General features: G+C 42.5%; 1 protein-coding gene across 2 annotated transcripts in view; it reads left to right on the top strand.

Moving 5' to 3' along the window:
• The window catches only part of LOC119734996 (protein outspread-like), a 45680-nt gene that overhangs the window by 17299 nt on the left and 13019 nt on the right, over positions 1–15362 (top strand). The window contains exons 6-9 of one of the 2 annotated variants that reach the window (XM_038208665.1): positions 1708–1797; positions 2219–3133; positions 3548–3706; positions 5490–7214. In XM_038208665.1, coding sequence (XP_038064593.1) covers positions 1708–1797; positions 2219–3133; positions 3548–3706; positions 5490–7214 — 2889 coding nt within the window. Of the gene's footprint in view, positions 1–1707; positions 1798–2218; positions 3134–3547; positions 3707–5489; positions 7833–15362 lie in introns of both variants that reach the window. The other variant, XM_038208664.1, reaches the window with a different exon arrangement.

The following is a 15362-nucleotide window of genomic DNA, read 5'->3' as shown; positions in this document are numbered from 1 at the left end:
TGATATTAACATCTGTAACAAATGGTTCAAAAAGTTGAGTCCATGTTCATGTTCCAATCGTCATATTTGCTTTTTGGTTAAGCTTCAGAGCATCCATTCCCCTCCGCACAACTTAGAAGCTAAAATGTACAATGTCATGTTCAGTTAACAAAAAAGTCCACATATGGCCGCATTCACAGTGAAATTAATTTGTGAAAAGTTACTCTGAAATGTTAACATTTCATCCACACTTGGAATTAATTTCGGCCTGCTGAAAATCATTCAATGCGTAAACTTTACCGCACCGTTCTCTCTCTGAATCTTGTGAGGGCGCCCTACCATTGACTTTTAAACCTAACACCGATGTGGTTGTGGAAAAATGCACCAAATAATATTGCAGAACACATAACAGTGACAGTCTGCACAGGACTTTGCAGTTGTGTAAAACTAACAATGTAATTCTTTCGTGACCTAGTTGGCTGCGGACCATCAAACAAAAAATCGACATCTACACTGGACAATTTAAATAGTTTGCCAGCTGGCCGCACTGGTTAACTTGACAGTCTCTGTAAAGTTGACAACTGTCTTGGCTAGTGTAACCAAAATAAGTCCAGTGCGAACACAGCTTATGACAGAATTAAAATGGTTGCTATTGTCCAGTGCGAACATGGCTTATGGCAGAATTAAAAATGTTGCCAGTTTTCTCATTGTAATAACACTCCATTGACATCCTCACGCTTTGCTAAATATCCTCCCCTTGTCACCACTCTAAAGTGTCAAACACTTCATCGGTTCCTTTGCCCCGGAGGGTTTCCCTTTTGTCACAGGTCCGTGATCTTGTAGCAGGAAATACCTAATCACTTAAGACTGATAACGACTTGTTGCCTCCCGTTTTTTGATTCCAGTGATAAAAGATTCCTGCCTTGGGAGCCAATTAGATAGGGGATCGAGGGCTCTTCTTAATGCAAGGTTAAGAGGAAAATGTCCACTGTTCCTTTTAGTTTATCCTGAGGGGGAGTAGTTTAATAAGTGGCATTAGGAATATGTAGGATGGGGTTGCTTGGGGGGGGGGGGGGGGGGAGGTTGATGACCGACCTCACATCAAAGGAAATCCAAAAATGGATCCAGAAACTTCCACCAAATTCTTATATAATATCAGTTTATTTGTTCTGGAGAATTCTTTATTCTGGAATTGTAACTTAAAACCCCCAGAAACTAGACAGTGCCTGGTTTAAATGGCTTATTGAGTAAGTAAAAAAAAAATTCTGACATGAATGTCGGTGAATATGATCTTAAGCTCCATTTCATGAGAGATTTTGTTTTCTTATAAAAGTGACTACATGTGGGTACCGCAGTCAGTACAGATATGGGTCATTCCATAAATGTGGGGTCCAAAAGTGTGACCTTTTTGTGTCCCTGTTACACCTGACTTGTGTAGTTTGCCATGTAACTATCATTAAAATTGACTATTTTTAAAATTTGTTTGGCAACTACTTTGCTTTAAATAATCACTCTTGGAGATAGAAGGCATTAAAGAATGTCTCCTGAATTTACAAAATCTTACATCAGATGTGACAGGAACACACAAAAAACATGACACCAAATTTATGCAATGGCCCATAATATGATATTGCAGGTACTTTATTTGATTCAAAGTTAGGGACAATGAGTATCTGCAATAATGGTTCACTTACCATTGCAACTTTTGTACCTTGTTCTCTTTGCCAGCCCAATAGCCTGGACGGAGTCATTGAGCTGGCCAAATGCAATGAGGCTTCTGAAACACCAGTCAATAGGAACTATGGCTTCCAAATAGAGGTAACCACCAAACTGTTTTTCTTCATTGTATACAAAGAGTTTAAATGAAAAATTAAATTGATTATTGAACCTTTGGTATTTCTTACCAATAGTCCAATACAGTTGTGTCCATGCGACAGTTCATGTGGTAACCTTGAATGACAGGAAATTCAGTCCCTGTATGGATTAGCATTACTCTGGTTCCTGCTGCTTTCATTTCCTTGATAAGAATGCCAAATGTCCATATGCATTGTTTGGTGCAGATCTGGGCTCCAGAATACAATCATAAGCATGCTTTCAGCTGTATTTGTGTATTTATTCAGAAGCAGCACTTAAACGAGTGGAATGAAGTGACAATTGATTCAAAGTTTTGGTTTTTAAAAGCGAAATCTGTTCAACGTTCTAAAGATAATGTCTTGATTGTTCTTCTTTTGCGGATCAGCTTGATACTGGCGTCATCATTCTGGCTGCAATGACATCAGGCATCCGCAACAACTGGGTTGGAGCCATCAACAAAGCCATCAAGACAGCTAGAGAAGACAGTGCCAAGAAGAGCAGTGAACCCACCTCTCTGTTGAAGGAGAACCAGCCCCTAGTATCCAGGACCAACAAGCCCAACTCCCTACCCCTATCCAAGAGCACCTCAGATGTGCAGCCCAGGGAAGAGCAATCCTCGCCCCTGCAGCCAGCCAGAAGGAGCCTCAACAATGTGGACTTGATTCCGCCTTCCAGCCGCCTGACGCAAACTGACAGTAAGTCAGCCACTCAGTCTCCAGTCGAACTGAAACCACACCTGGAGAGGAGATCAACCTCTCCGTCCCAACCCACCAAGACATCTCCCTCAGAAGGCCTTCCTCCGCACTCTGGCAAGCCTGAAGGCAGGCGCAGCTCAGTCACCAAAGCCCCGTCCTCTGAATCGAGACCCAGGCGAGGATCCGTCCCCAAAGAGGGCGCATCCTCCACAGGGGCCAGGCGGAACTCTGTCACCAAAGACCCTGGGATGAGTGCCGACGGGAAACAGAAATCAGTCACAAGGGATCGTTCAGGCTCAGACTTGACAAAACCAAAGGAGAAGTCCAAGGAGAGGCGTGGTAGGAGAGGGTCACGGTCAGAGAAGAGATCCCAAGAGGATACTGCAGCAGCCGTCACAGCCGCCCTTTCAAAAAGGACTTCCAACACAGACTCTAAGCAGAGCACCACAGTCAGAAAGTCTAGGAGTAATTCACAACCTGAGGAACCTGTCACACCATCCTCAAACTCTGAGCAGGAGATTTCCCCTCGTTCTAGGACTGATTCGAATAGTAAGAAGCAGCCAGCTACTGTGGATACTACTGTCATGTCGCTTCTTGAACAGGAGGTATATAATGTGAATCTCTTGTTTGTCCTCTTGCAGTTTAATTCTTGTGTAGTGTTGTTGATTTCAAGTTGCCTCAGAAATATTAGCTTTAAGAGAGAAGGTTTGTTCTTAAAATCAAAGATTTAACAAGATGTTTTGCTTGTATTTTTATTAGTAGAAGATTCAATCATCTGTAGAGCTCAACCACTTTTATTAATATTGGGGCTTAATACCCAAAAAGTCAAGTCCAAAAGAATGCATATTAACAGAACAACATTAGATTTGATTGGATGATATTAGGAACATTTTAAGGGTTAGAGTAAATATATAAATGAGATGATTGGTGTTTGGTTTAATGATGTCATTGTGAAGGACATTATCTTTATTCCATTGAAAATCACACAAATTATGAAACAAACATTGTTTTTGCAACAGGTGGACACACTGAAGGCCCAACTGGAGCAGAAGCAGAAGGACTGTGCCCGGCTGCAGCACCAGAATGTCAACCTGAAAGCGCAGCTGAACTCTGAGCAGAGAGACCACAAGGAGAGCTTCCAAGACCTTGAGAATGAACAGTCAGGGTACATGACCCAGGTAGGACATGATCAGTTGCCAGGATGCAAATGTTTTTCCCCAAATGACATAAGCAAATAGGGGTGTAGGGTATGAGGTTTTGGACTTAACTTCCCTAAAAACATGAGAAAAATATATATTTATAAAAAAAGAAAATGAATTTGAACCTAATGAAATGCGGACTTTATTTCCCTTTAAAAAAAATCCTCTCAAGTGCAAAATAGAAAAGAAAAAAAAGAAATGGAAAAATGTGGTTTCATACTCAAACCCTCCGATCTCAAAACCATGACGTTATCCAGCTGAGCCATCGGAGAGCGCGACAGCAAACCGTAATTCATGGCATTATATACCTGCATACGTATGATAACAGTATTGTAGAGGGCGCACAACAACCATCCATGCAGTGTTGTTGGGAAGGATTGGGGCACAGCAAGGGCGTTATAGTACGGCAGATAGGTGATGGGATTGTGCCTTTAATGATACACGCATGGCTTTGGGCACACAGTCAGAGTATGTCATGAAAGTATGTCATGGCCAAATTTGTCCTTTGAAAAAATATAGGTAGAATGGCAAGCAATGGCAGCTATTTTGAAAATTTTGAAAATTTTGAAATTGCTTGTTATTCTACCTATATTTTTTCAAAGGATAAATCTGCATTTGCCCTTTAGCCAAATATCTTTCTCAAGACATACTCTGACTGTGTGCCAAATGTCATGCTTGTATCATCAAAGGCACAATTCCCCCAAATATCTCCCCTATCTGCCCCACAATTATGTAAAGTCTGGATCCTAAGACCAGTGTTAACTCATAGGCAGTGTTGTAGTCAAGGTACTTCTGATGGAGTACATGCACATAGCAAGTCCGGTCACAAGTCAATCACAAGTCAATTCACCAGTCACAAGTAAAAAGGCATGAATCAAGTACATGTACAACAACATAGGAATGCCTTTGTCTCAGTTCATTTGAATAGTTGTTCAGTTGACTTAGGAGTGGATGACTTGTGATAGGCTTATGACGACTAGTGATCTGATACAAGTAGCTCGCCTACATGACTGCTGATAAGCTTCCTTCGCACACAAACAGATTCTGCAATCATAACAATGATATTCTGTAATTTCTTGTGCACGGATTATATTGATATATACAGGGTGGTAAAAAAAACCGGAATGGCATACTTCCACTACCCTGAGACTCAAACCACCTATACCAATGCATGGAGAATCTTTTTAAAAGACAAATGATACCAAGATCGCCCGATTCAGTCCAGTAGTTTTTGTTGTAGAGCTTATTTTGTGAAGCAAGGTGGGGGTCATTTTTGTCCCAATGAATTACTAACTGCGCCTGGGGATTTGACTTACATTGTAATTGATAAAGGGATTTTTATGTAATAACAACCACATGAAAGAAGTGTGCTTCACAAAATAGGCTCTGCAGCAAAAACTACTAGACCGAATCGGGAGATCTTGGTATCATAATTCTCCTTAAAGGATTCTCCATCAGTTGGTACAGGTGGTTTGAGTCTCAAGGCAGTGGAAGTATGCTGTTCTGTTTTTTGGGACCACCCTGTATATGTCTGTGCTTGCATTGTAGAAAGCTTGAATTTTTTTTTTCAAAGTGAAGCCTTTTCCCTTGTCAATATATTATTGAATAAATACCAAAGACTGTAAATCTTACAGACTTGGAAAAAATTCACTCTGACTGCAATGCCACACCTTTGTTAAGGAAAATAAAAACCACTGCGTGAAGTTGACTTTAAACACTTGAGTAATCTAATCTTTGGTTTATTTTTTAAAATCTTTTACAGATTGAGCAGATGGAAAAGACCAACCAAAAACTGCAGGCTGAGCTGCGACAGTCCAAGAATGCAACCCAGCAACTCCAGCAGCAGAACCAGCAGCTAGGCAGCAAATTCAACGCTGTTGAGTTGGAGGCCCAGGGACGTGACCGAGAGTTGGCGACACTGAAAGCTCGATTTGAGGACATTGTCCGAGACCTCACTGTGACCCGTTCAAATCTGAAGGAGGAACGCGAGCGCAGTGAAACCCTCGAAACAGAGTTGACTGACACCTGGACAAAGCTTAGGGAGAGCGGTCGAGAGGGAGTCGATGTGGATGTTATTGGACGTTTGTCAATAAAACTGGATGAAGCACGGGTGAGATTGGAGGAGAGTGAGAGTGATGCCATCGAGAAGGAGAAGAAACTTGAGGAGCGCTTCAGTCTCATGCAGAGTCAGTATCACTCAGAGAATGCTTCCTTGCAAGGAAGGCTCCAGGCAGCCATGGATGAGACTAACAAGCTTCAAAGGAGGCTTACAGAAAAGAGTGAGCAGGTTGAAAAGACAGAAGCTGCCGTGCAAAAGGCAGGACAGACTGACAAACCGTCTTCTGAGACTAATGTCGGAGTTGCTGAACTTGAAGCTACTGTTCAGAAACTGAAGTCTGAGTTAAAAGCAGAAGTGACAGCAAAATCAGAGGTGCAGCGAAAGTATGATGACTTGGTAGCTCAGTCAGCCCACCAGTTTCTTGAAGGACAGGGTGATATGGCCTCCACAGGTAGTGATGACAATGCCGTCAGGCTGGAAACAGAATTGGATCTGGCAGAAAGAGAGCTTGAGAAACTGAAAAAGCATAGTGCATCTGAGAAGGAGAAAAAGATATTACTTGAGAAAGCCTTCCAAAAGGAGCAAGCTCTCAGGAAACAGCTGGAAGAGAGAATAGGTCAATCAACTCAGGAAAGTGGCAGCTCAAAAGTTGACATTGAACAAAAGAACTCAGAGGTTGCAAGCGTCCGTGATGAGTTGAAAAAGGCAAAGAAGGAGCGGGAAGCAGTCAACTTGGTTCGGAAACAACTTGTAACAGCTGTGGACAGTTTAAATAGCCAGTTAGCCGAAAAGGAAAGAAAGATTGAGACACTCAGTGCTGAAGTGGAGACCCGCGGCAGTCAGAATAGTCAATTAGAGCAGCAGTTACAAGCAAGTCTTTCTAAAGGGTTGAATTTGCAAAGTAGAGTGGAGAATTTAGAAGCAGAGTTGAAGCAAGTGTCCGAGAAGAGAGAGACAGATGCTAGTGCCCAGCTGGGAGCACTACAGTCAGAACATCGACAGCTTAAACGACAAATTGGCACCTTAGAGGAGCAGCATGCATTGGAGATGCACAACCGACAAAGTGAACTGGAGACAGCTGGAGATCGCATAAATAGTCTCCAGGATAAAGTGGCAGAGCTGGAGATAAAGCTGAAAACAGCAATGGAAAGAGCTGCCAGGATTGAGGATGAGGCAGCAGCCAGCATACTTGATATGCAGAAGGAGGATGAACTGCTGAGGTCCAAATGTGAGCGTGGAGAGAAGGAGATCAAACGTCTCCGTGGTGAGCTTCATGGAGCACAGGATAACTATGATGAACTGGAGTTTCAGTTCATTACACAGCGCGAGGACCTGAAGCGGATGGAGCACGACCGTGGAAAGGAGATTGGGCAGATGGGATACAGGATCCAGGACCTCACCAACAAGTTGGCGGCAGCGGAGCGAAAGGTGAGAGATCTGAGGGGGGTAGATCACAGAAATAGGGCAAAAGGTGGAGTGGGGGCAGCTGGAGGGATGGGAATGCAACTAACCCAAACTCGGCAGATGGAAAATAAGCTGAAGGAGCTGGAGTCTAAGTTGGGGGATGTAGAGAGCACCTTGCAGGACCAAGATCAGGACACTACCAGTCTGCTGGGCAAAATTGTCTCAGTAGAGCAGCAGGTCCAGGCTAGGGCTCAGCTGCCTTCTTCCAGCAGCGTATCCAGTGTGGATGCTGAGCATCAGCTGCAATCCCAGGCAGTGCAGCCACTCTCTCGTGGCTCTTCTGCTGCTAGTGTACCCTGCGATAGTGTCTCAACTTCAGGTGCTGACCTCTCTGAGGACTCGGAACCAGCCGAGTCCCCAGACAGAGCAAAGCAGAATTTCCGTGCCCGGTTCCTAGAGACGAAACTGAGCGAGACGGAGCTGAAGCTGAAGGAGGTGACAAGAAAGCTTGTTGATGTAACAACTCGTGAGTTGGAGAACCGGAAGGCTTACCAGGGGAAGAGTGTCTCTGAGAGCCGTTTGAAGGAGAAGTTGAAGGTCATGGAGCGTGAGGTGGAAGCAGTGACCAAGGAGCTCCAACAGGTACAGTCAAACAGTCGAACCTTTGCCTGTGCTATGCGGGCTACCTTGACTGACTGTGGACAACTCTTGGGGGACATTAAATCTGGCATAGAATGGGTTGATTTAGAGGTGGGCTTGGACAGGAATGCCAGGGATGGGCTGCAGCGGGTGGAGGTAGCCACTAACCCAAATACTACTAGTCACACCAACATGCTTTCATGCCTCAAATCCCTGCTCACCGATGCATGCCACAAAGTAGATCAGTGTAAACAGACTGCCTTGTCCCAACAGACCCATATTGAAAAGCAGAGTAGGGAATCTGTAAATTTGTTGATTAGGGAACGGAGTGGTGAGGGCAGTTCGGCCGGTAGTAGCTTTGCATCAACCGCAGCTTCGAGTTTTGAGAGCACAGAGTTACACATTTCAGAATCTTGCTCAACAAAACCTCGCCAGAGAAACCCAAGTGTCATTGGGACATTGGAGCGTTTTGCTAACAGGCTGTCTGCTGAGGTGATTCTTCTGGGAGAGTCCACCTTCCTCCTCCATCAAACAGATAGGCAAAAACTTGCCAAGATACAAATGTGTTTCAGGGAAAGTGAGTCGCTCACTACAGCCATGACAGAGCTAGAAAGTGCATTAGGTTCAGAGCATAGTGATATGAATCAATCTACTCTCACTCATACTTCCCAGACAATCAATGATCTTCTTTCCCCAAGGTATCTCTTGCAGGCTGAAGCTTGTTACAACAACCAGGCTCCTCCTAAAAATCAAATGGAAGGTTCAACATCACAGTTTACTTGGCCCTTTATTGACAGGCATTCTAAATCAAGATCCCCTCTTAAGAGGCAGAAAAGAACGAACACACCGACGAGTCAGTTCACACATTCCAAATCTCTTGAACACTCCTCAGTTTGGACCCCAACATTAGATAATTTTGCAAACTCATTGGCAAATACAGTTATTAAAGCTGGGCAGGTTGAGTATCTGTCAAACACTAAGAAGGGTATGAATGTTGAACCATCTGTAGTAGGAAATGATGTATTTTCAAAGCTGCACAGCTCTGAGCTTAAGCTTGAAGAGATAGCTGTCTCACTCCAACACAAACACAAAAAGTTCAGTGAAGTATTTGATGGACATCTGAAAAGGGTGACACAAAGACTGTCGGAAATTCTGGCTCATGTAAACAATAGGCGGGTAAGGTCTGAGAAGGAGCGAAATCGGAAGGCTGGCCTGTGTGTTCATGATGATGATGTATTTGGCAGCTTCAATGACATTGTTCCATTAGCTGCAAAAGATGTGGATATTGTGGGTATACTAGACTCAGTGGGTCAAGACCTAGTGTCATACGCAAAGCAGATAGCTTTGCAGGAAGCTAGAGGGACGGCTGTGAGTTTGGTTGAGGACAAGATGCTGCTTGTTGAAGTCTTCCATCTGCTACAGGTGAGGGTCACTGACTTCCTGAAAAAGGTCTCTCTGGAGCGCAGCACTTGTCAAGTGGTTCTCAGAGCTCTGAGTGATGTTGGGAAGAAGAGATACTCCTACATTGAGACCCTCTTAGAAGAACAACTCGTCTTGGTCAAGCAGGAGCTCTTTCAAAGTTATCAGAATGCTGTTGCTGATGTACGAGAGGGTAAAGGCGTGACTTGTGGAGATGGTGTTGATCTTCACCACATGTTGGGTGATTACGTTGGTCTCTTAGGAAACCTGATGATCAGGAAGGTAGTTGTTGGGGGTCTGGTGCAGCACATTCAGGAGCAAATGCCACACTCATGCAACTATGAAATTGTTCCTTTGAATGATCATGATGTCAGTCTGGACCTGATGGCAGGTAGCTTTGAGCAGTTTGAACCTGAACGTGTCATTTCACGTGTCCCTGAGCCAGTCAGTGCTGAATATGAAAACATGGCAATCTGTTTGGCAGATGCAGCCATAGAGCGTGCCGAGATCGCACATTTGTCCAGCCAGTTTCAGGATGAGTGGGAGCAGATAATGCAGAAAGGGCATTGCAGTCCCATTGCACATATCACAGCTGAGCATGCCCGGAATATGGCAGAGGTTCGGCGACGTTATGAGACCCAACTCAAGGCTGAAGAGTTGCAGCACGAACAGGAGTTGAGTGCTCTACAAGAGAAGTACAAAGAAGCCCTAATGAAAGTTGAAGAGTTGGAAGCAAAGTTGCAAGGAATGCAATTCAGGCGTGCCAGCAAACCGGAGATTACCCTGACCTTGGAGGAAGACTTGAACGACACGCTGGATGACCTGGTGGCGACGCGTTTAGGAGAAATTCTTGCCGAGCTGGAGAGTACCAGGGAAAATCTTGCCAAAGCCAAAGAGATGACGGCGACTGCGGAGAAGGAACACATCAAGGAAGTGGATGCCATCACAGATGTGATGGAGAACATGGAACAGCGGTATCAAGCTGAGATACAGACTCTTAAGACAGCTCACAGAGAGATGGTCTGGGACCTGCAGAGGGATTTCCAGGATCGCCTAGAGCAACTGAAGAAGCAGCATTCGCTGGAGATGACCCAGTTGAAACACCAGCAGATCTACAAGAGTCCGCAAAAAGAGACGACCTCAGCCACCAGTCCTGACAAAATGGGTCAGGTAAGAACCGGTCGGGGCTAGTTTTTGTCATGTTGACATGATGTGGACTGGTTTGGATGTTTTTCAGTTTAAGGTTGCATCGTTTCTTCCCTGCTTCTGTTGTTGCAAACCTCTGGTCCCAAGTCAAACCTTGTTTACTTTTTTTTTGCTACGGGCTGCAACTTGCATGTTGGCTGGGATGCATTATATCTACAATTTGAGCCGTCACGTACAACTCACACGCTTCTCTGCAGCTGCATCAGCACTCCGTGTCTTGTGCCCCACCCTCAAGTTCTCAAACACACTCTGCTTTGTTCCGTCCCCTAGTTTGGCCGTGTACACGCATGTTGACATGCACGATACCCGTGTTGTCAAGCCCTTGAGCATGTACACAGTGATGCATGCCCGTTGTACTAATAACCCATAAGTTTCCCTATTCTAGTATTGTAACACATTGTCAACATTACTCTCCTCTTGAGTATTCTGTCACCCCCCCCCCCCCCCCGAGATATGATAAGTTAATAGCATGTTGTCTTTGTGGCATGTATCGTGTAATAACGTATCTATATACTGTATATATATATCTCACAATGCTATTGCCATAATCAGCATTTGTCAGCATTATGTTTTGTTTTGCTTTCTGCGCCGCAAGCAGCTATGGTATTCAATAATATGTGTTCTGTGATAACCGGTAATAAATGCCTTGGTGTACTAACATTGGTGTTTGAGTGTTCCGTGTTGTTTTGTTGTCAACTCAAAGCATTAACCTATTGTACTCAACCAGAAGCTGTGCATTGCGGAAGGGCCTAGATAAAACAAAGTTTGATGTGATGCAAAAATAACCACAGCCCTTGGCTTTACTACCAAATTGTAAACATTTGCACGACTAAATTGTCATTGAGTTGTAAAGAAAGCAGGGTGGTTTAACTCTCCAAATCGGCAGTGATTGGTTTGGATTTGTCTTTCAAGGAATGGAGGTTTCAGACTCTTGAGCATTTTTAAGGCCATGAGAGCACAGTGCTTTGATTTAACAAGTCAAGCACTTGAAATCTTGTCTAATGAGTTATGCAGTAATGTGAGCCTGTCACCTCAGACCGAGTATTATCTAGACCCTACCGCTCTCAGATTTTATTTTCTTTATAGGTTGTTTCGGCATACATCGGTGTTTGTTTTCAGCGCCATTCTTTTTTTTGGATGTTGAATGTTTCAGAACCTGTTGGTGTCATTTATTTGTGTATATGGTTCGTTGCAAACTATGTTTTGTTTTGTTTTGAGGTTTTCATATCGGTATTCACTGCAGATATGTAGTGTGATGTAGTCTTTTGAAAGAGGTTGGAAAAAAATTATTGTGATCACGCTGTTATGTTTGCTTTTCTTTGGGAAGTGTGCAGTAGACTTCAAGACATGTTCAGTACTAGTATTGAAATGGTCTGTATATTACCCAAAGGGTGTTAAAGTTGCCTTGTCAAGTGCAAGTCAGGGAAAGTTTTTTTGTGACTTTTATGGAACTATATATAAGCTGTGTTGTCAAAGCAACAATTATCAAGTAGAACATCTTCTTAGTTTGTTAAAATGCATAGATAGATTGTTTTTGGATGAATCAGATGTACATGTATGTTGCATAGTCCCTTAGCTTTGTTAGCCTTGCATGTTCACTGTTCTTTTCATGGCATGATGCATTTGATGCTGCTTCTCATCCATGCACTGTGATCTTCCATTTTAATATTTCATGACCAATATTTCAGTGAACATTTGTCAGCGGGTTCCCTGGGAATTGAGAATTGTTCAGAAGTTGTACTTTTCCAAGAGTGCGATTTTTTAGTCCGCAATATGACAAAAGATTGCTAGGTTTCTTAAATCTGTGACAATTTTTTAATGAGAGGTGTGAAACATTTTTAGCTTGTCTTGATTTGTAAAAGTTTCCAGAATCAAGATGGTCCCCTCCCCCATAAAAAAGTGAACACAGTTTAGAAATGTTTCTCTGTAATATTGAAAGGAATTGAAGATAACTCTGAAAAGATGTTTACTCTTTCCAATGTTTTGATTTAACATCAGTGATTTTTTTTTAGCAATACATTGAGAACCCCCCCCCCCCAAAAAAAGAGTATTGGCTAATGTAAAAAAAAAAAAACATAACAGATAAATGAAAAAATGGTTAGTGGCACTCACTTTAAAAACACTTCTAACTTCAAGTACTGAACCTTTCTGTACTTCATTCAGATTATTGTAATTCAATGTATGTACCGTAGCATCTTGTGCATGCTTGTAGTATGTCATTGCAGCATATGTAGCTTGCTTCCATGTCAATTCTTTACAAAAAAATGTTCGTCACAGCAAAACAAAATCATCCCAAGATACATTAGAAACAGTGAAAAAGTCTGTTTGACAAAGGTAGAGAGCAATTCCAAACTTTGAAAGTTACTTTCTTAAGTTGAACAAAAAATCTCAAAATGTTTTGAATAAACAAGAACCTTATTAACAGTTCTGTTTTCTGTGAAACAGGCAATACATTTCTTGTTTGCTTAGGAAGCGTACACACTTGGTTGCCTTGGAAGGAGTTTTGTAAAATACTGAGCATACATGTAGCATTTGGGATGTTGCTGTGAAGTACACAACCATTGTCTATAGTTCATTGCATGAGGGGAAACCGTAGACTAAGACCAGATTGTCAATAATACTGTCATCCATGATCATGATCCATGTAGCATTCAGGATTACACATGGGGTGACCATGATCCATAACTTTCAGGATTACATATAGGGTGACATACAAGGTTACACATGGGTGACATACAGGGTTACACATGGGTGACATACAGGGTTACACATGGGTGACATACAGGGTTACACATGGGTGACATACAGGGTTACACATGGGTGACATACAGGGTTACACATGGGTGACATACAGTGTTACACATGGGTGACATACAGGGTTACACATGGGTGACATACAGGGTTACACATGGGTGACATACAGGGTTACACATGGGGTGACATACAGGGTTACACATGGGGTGGCATACAGGGTAACGTTGGGTGAGACACAGAAGCAACATGATAGCAATATACATGTAATATTAAACATGGTGACAAATAGGAAAACACACAGGTTGACACACACAAGGTGACTCACTGACTGACACTCGGGGTGACACAAAGAATGACACACATGATGACACACAGGGTGACACACACAGCCTTACACATACAGGGTGATGCACAGGTTGACACTCAGGATGATGCATGCATGTAGGTTGACACACAGTGTGGTACAGGGAACTGAAAGCCTTGATACATGTACATATTCGAAAGTGACAGAAAGAAAATACTTGTAGTGCAACCCTGCATATTTTTGAAAATCGAAAGAGCATGCAAGGATTAAAATATTTTATCCACAAAGTACTGAAGCAAAATTTTGACTACAGACAGCCATGACATATGCTGCTGTACATGAAGAACAAAAATCATTCAAAAATAGCTGGGGTAAAACAAGAAATTAGTAGGGGGAAAAAGTTCTTATGAACAGCAATATGAGGCTTGAAATAGCTGTTGCTTTTTGCACCCATGTAGATATTTCAGTTTTTGCACCAGTTGAATTCATGCACAGAATAACTGAGCAAAAGTTGATCCAGTGAAACGATGTCAAATATTTTCTGCTCTTGACAAATTGTTGTCCAAATCTTGTTATTTTGCTTCCGTTTCCCCTGAAATTTAAAATTGTTTTGGTTGCTTGTAGTATATGACTTCTCAAAGGAAATAACCTGCTTATTTGAAATGTCATGTATGTTAAGTGTGTTTGACACAGCTAACTGTGACCCAAACTGAAATGTGAATTTTATTTTGTTTAATTCATTTGAAAGTATGTATTATTTTGTTTTGCCTTAACCTGTTTTTGCAGCTTACATAATTTGCCGATGTAATGCACAATGCCATTTTCAAGTAACTTGTATGTGCAAGTGCATTCTGATCTGCCTGGAATGTTATAGTTTGCGGGGAAACAGTCGACCAACCCCAAACTTTTTTATTTTTGTCCATGAAATTATTTATCCAAATCATGTTGGTTTGTAGCCGGCATTTATTGCAAACCTCATTAACCCTAACTCCCTAGGCATTTTGATATGATGCAATAGAATAGAAGAAGAAATGATTACAGCATACTGTAAACATACAGTGATTGTTGCAAACGTTTTGTACTCGTAAATTCTTTCTTTTCTTGTTTTAAAATGAACATTTTGTCAACCACTTAGATTTGGGGTTTGGTTGGCTGTTTCACCGATCACTCACTCCATTGCAGATTATACTAATCGTTGTCTCTGTTTCCCTCCCCTTTTTCCTCCTTGGTTCCGGGTTCATGGACATTTTCACATCTGTATTTTTCTCTTTGCCTCCTGATTCCCATTCTCCCTGAACACATGACATATTCCTGTTTGTTTATCCCTCCACCACGCTGACCTTTGTTTTTTTCCACCACACTGACCGTCCTGTCTCACCTCCATTTTACCCCCTTGATCTGGAAATCTCCATTCGTGCTGCTCGTCTTCTACTTTTTCTTCGCGACTTGTTTGTTGGCTTCTTTCATTAATTTAATTCCTTGTCCACTCCCGCGTGCTTCTCTGTGTTGCCTTGTGCCCGTCTGACTTTCCAACCCTTAAATGCTTAACTTCGATATCCTCTTGAAACTCGAAACTCTTTTTCCTTATATTTATCTTGTTGTCACCTTTATTTTTCTGTGTGAAATTTCCTCAACCATCCTCACAAAATGTTTGTCATCTTCAACATCTACCCCTCCACCATTTCCCCCTTCTTATGTTCCTTAATTCATGGAATTCCATTCCCATTCTTGTGCTTTTAATCTCTGGAATTCCATTCTCATTCTTGTGCTTTTAATCTCTGAAATATCGTCTTTTTTCTCTACTTGCAACCACCCTTTTACTCTCCCGTAAAACACACACCCTACACCCT

Source organism: Patiria miniata, unplaced genomic scaffold (assembly GCF_015706575.1).
Source record: "Patiria miniata isolate m_02_andy unplaced genomic scaffold, ASM1570657v1 HiC_scaffold_28, whole genome shotgun sequence".
NCBI classification, from domain to species: domain Eukaryota; kingdom Metazoa; phylum Echinodermata; class Asteroidea; order Valvatida; family Asterinidae; genus Patiria; species Patiria miniata.
This window is presented reverse-complemented; position numbering and strand designations above follow the sequence as displayed.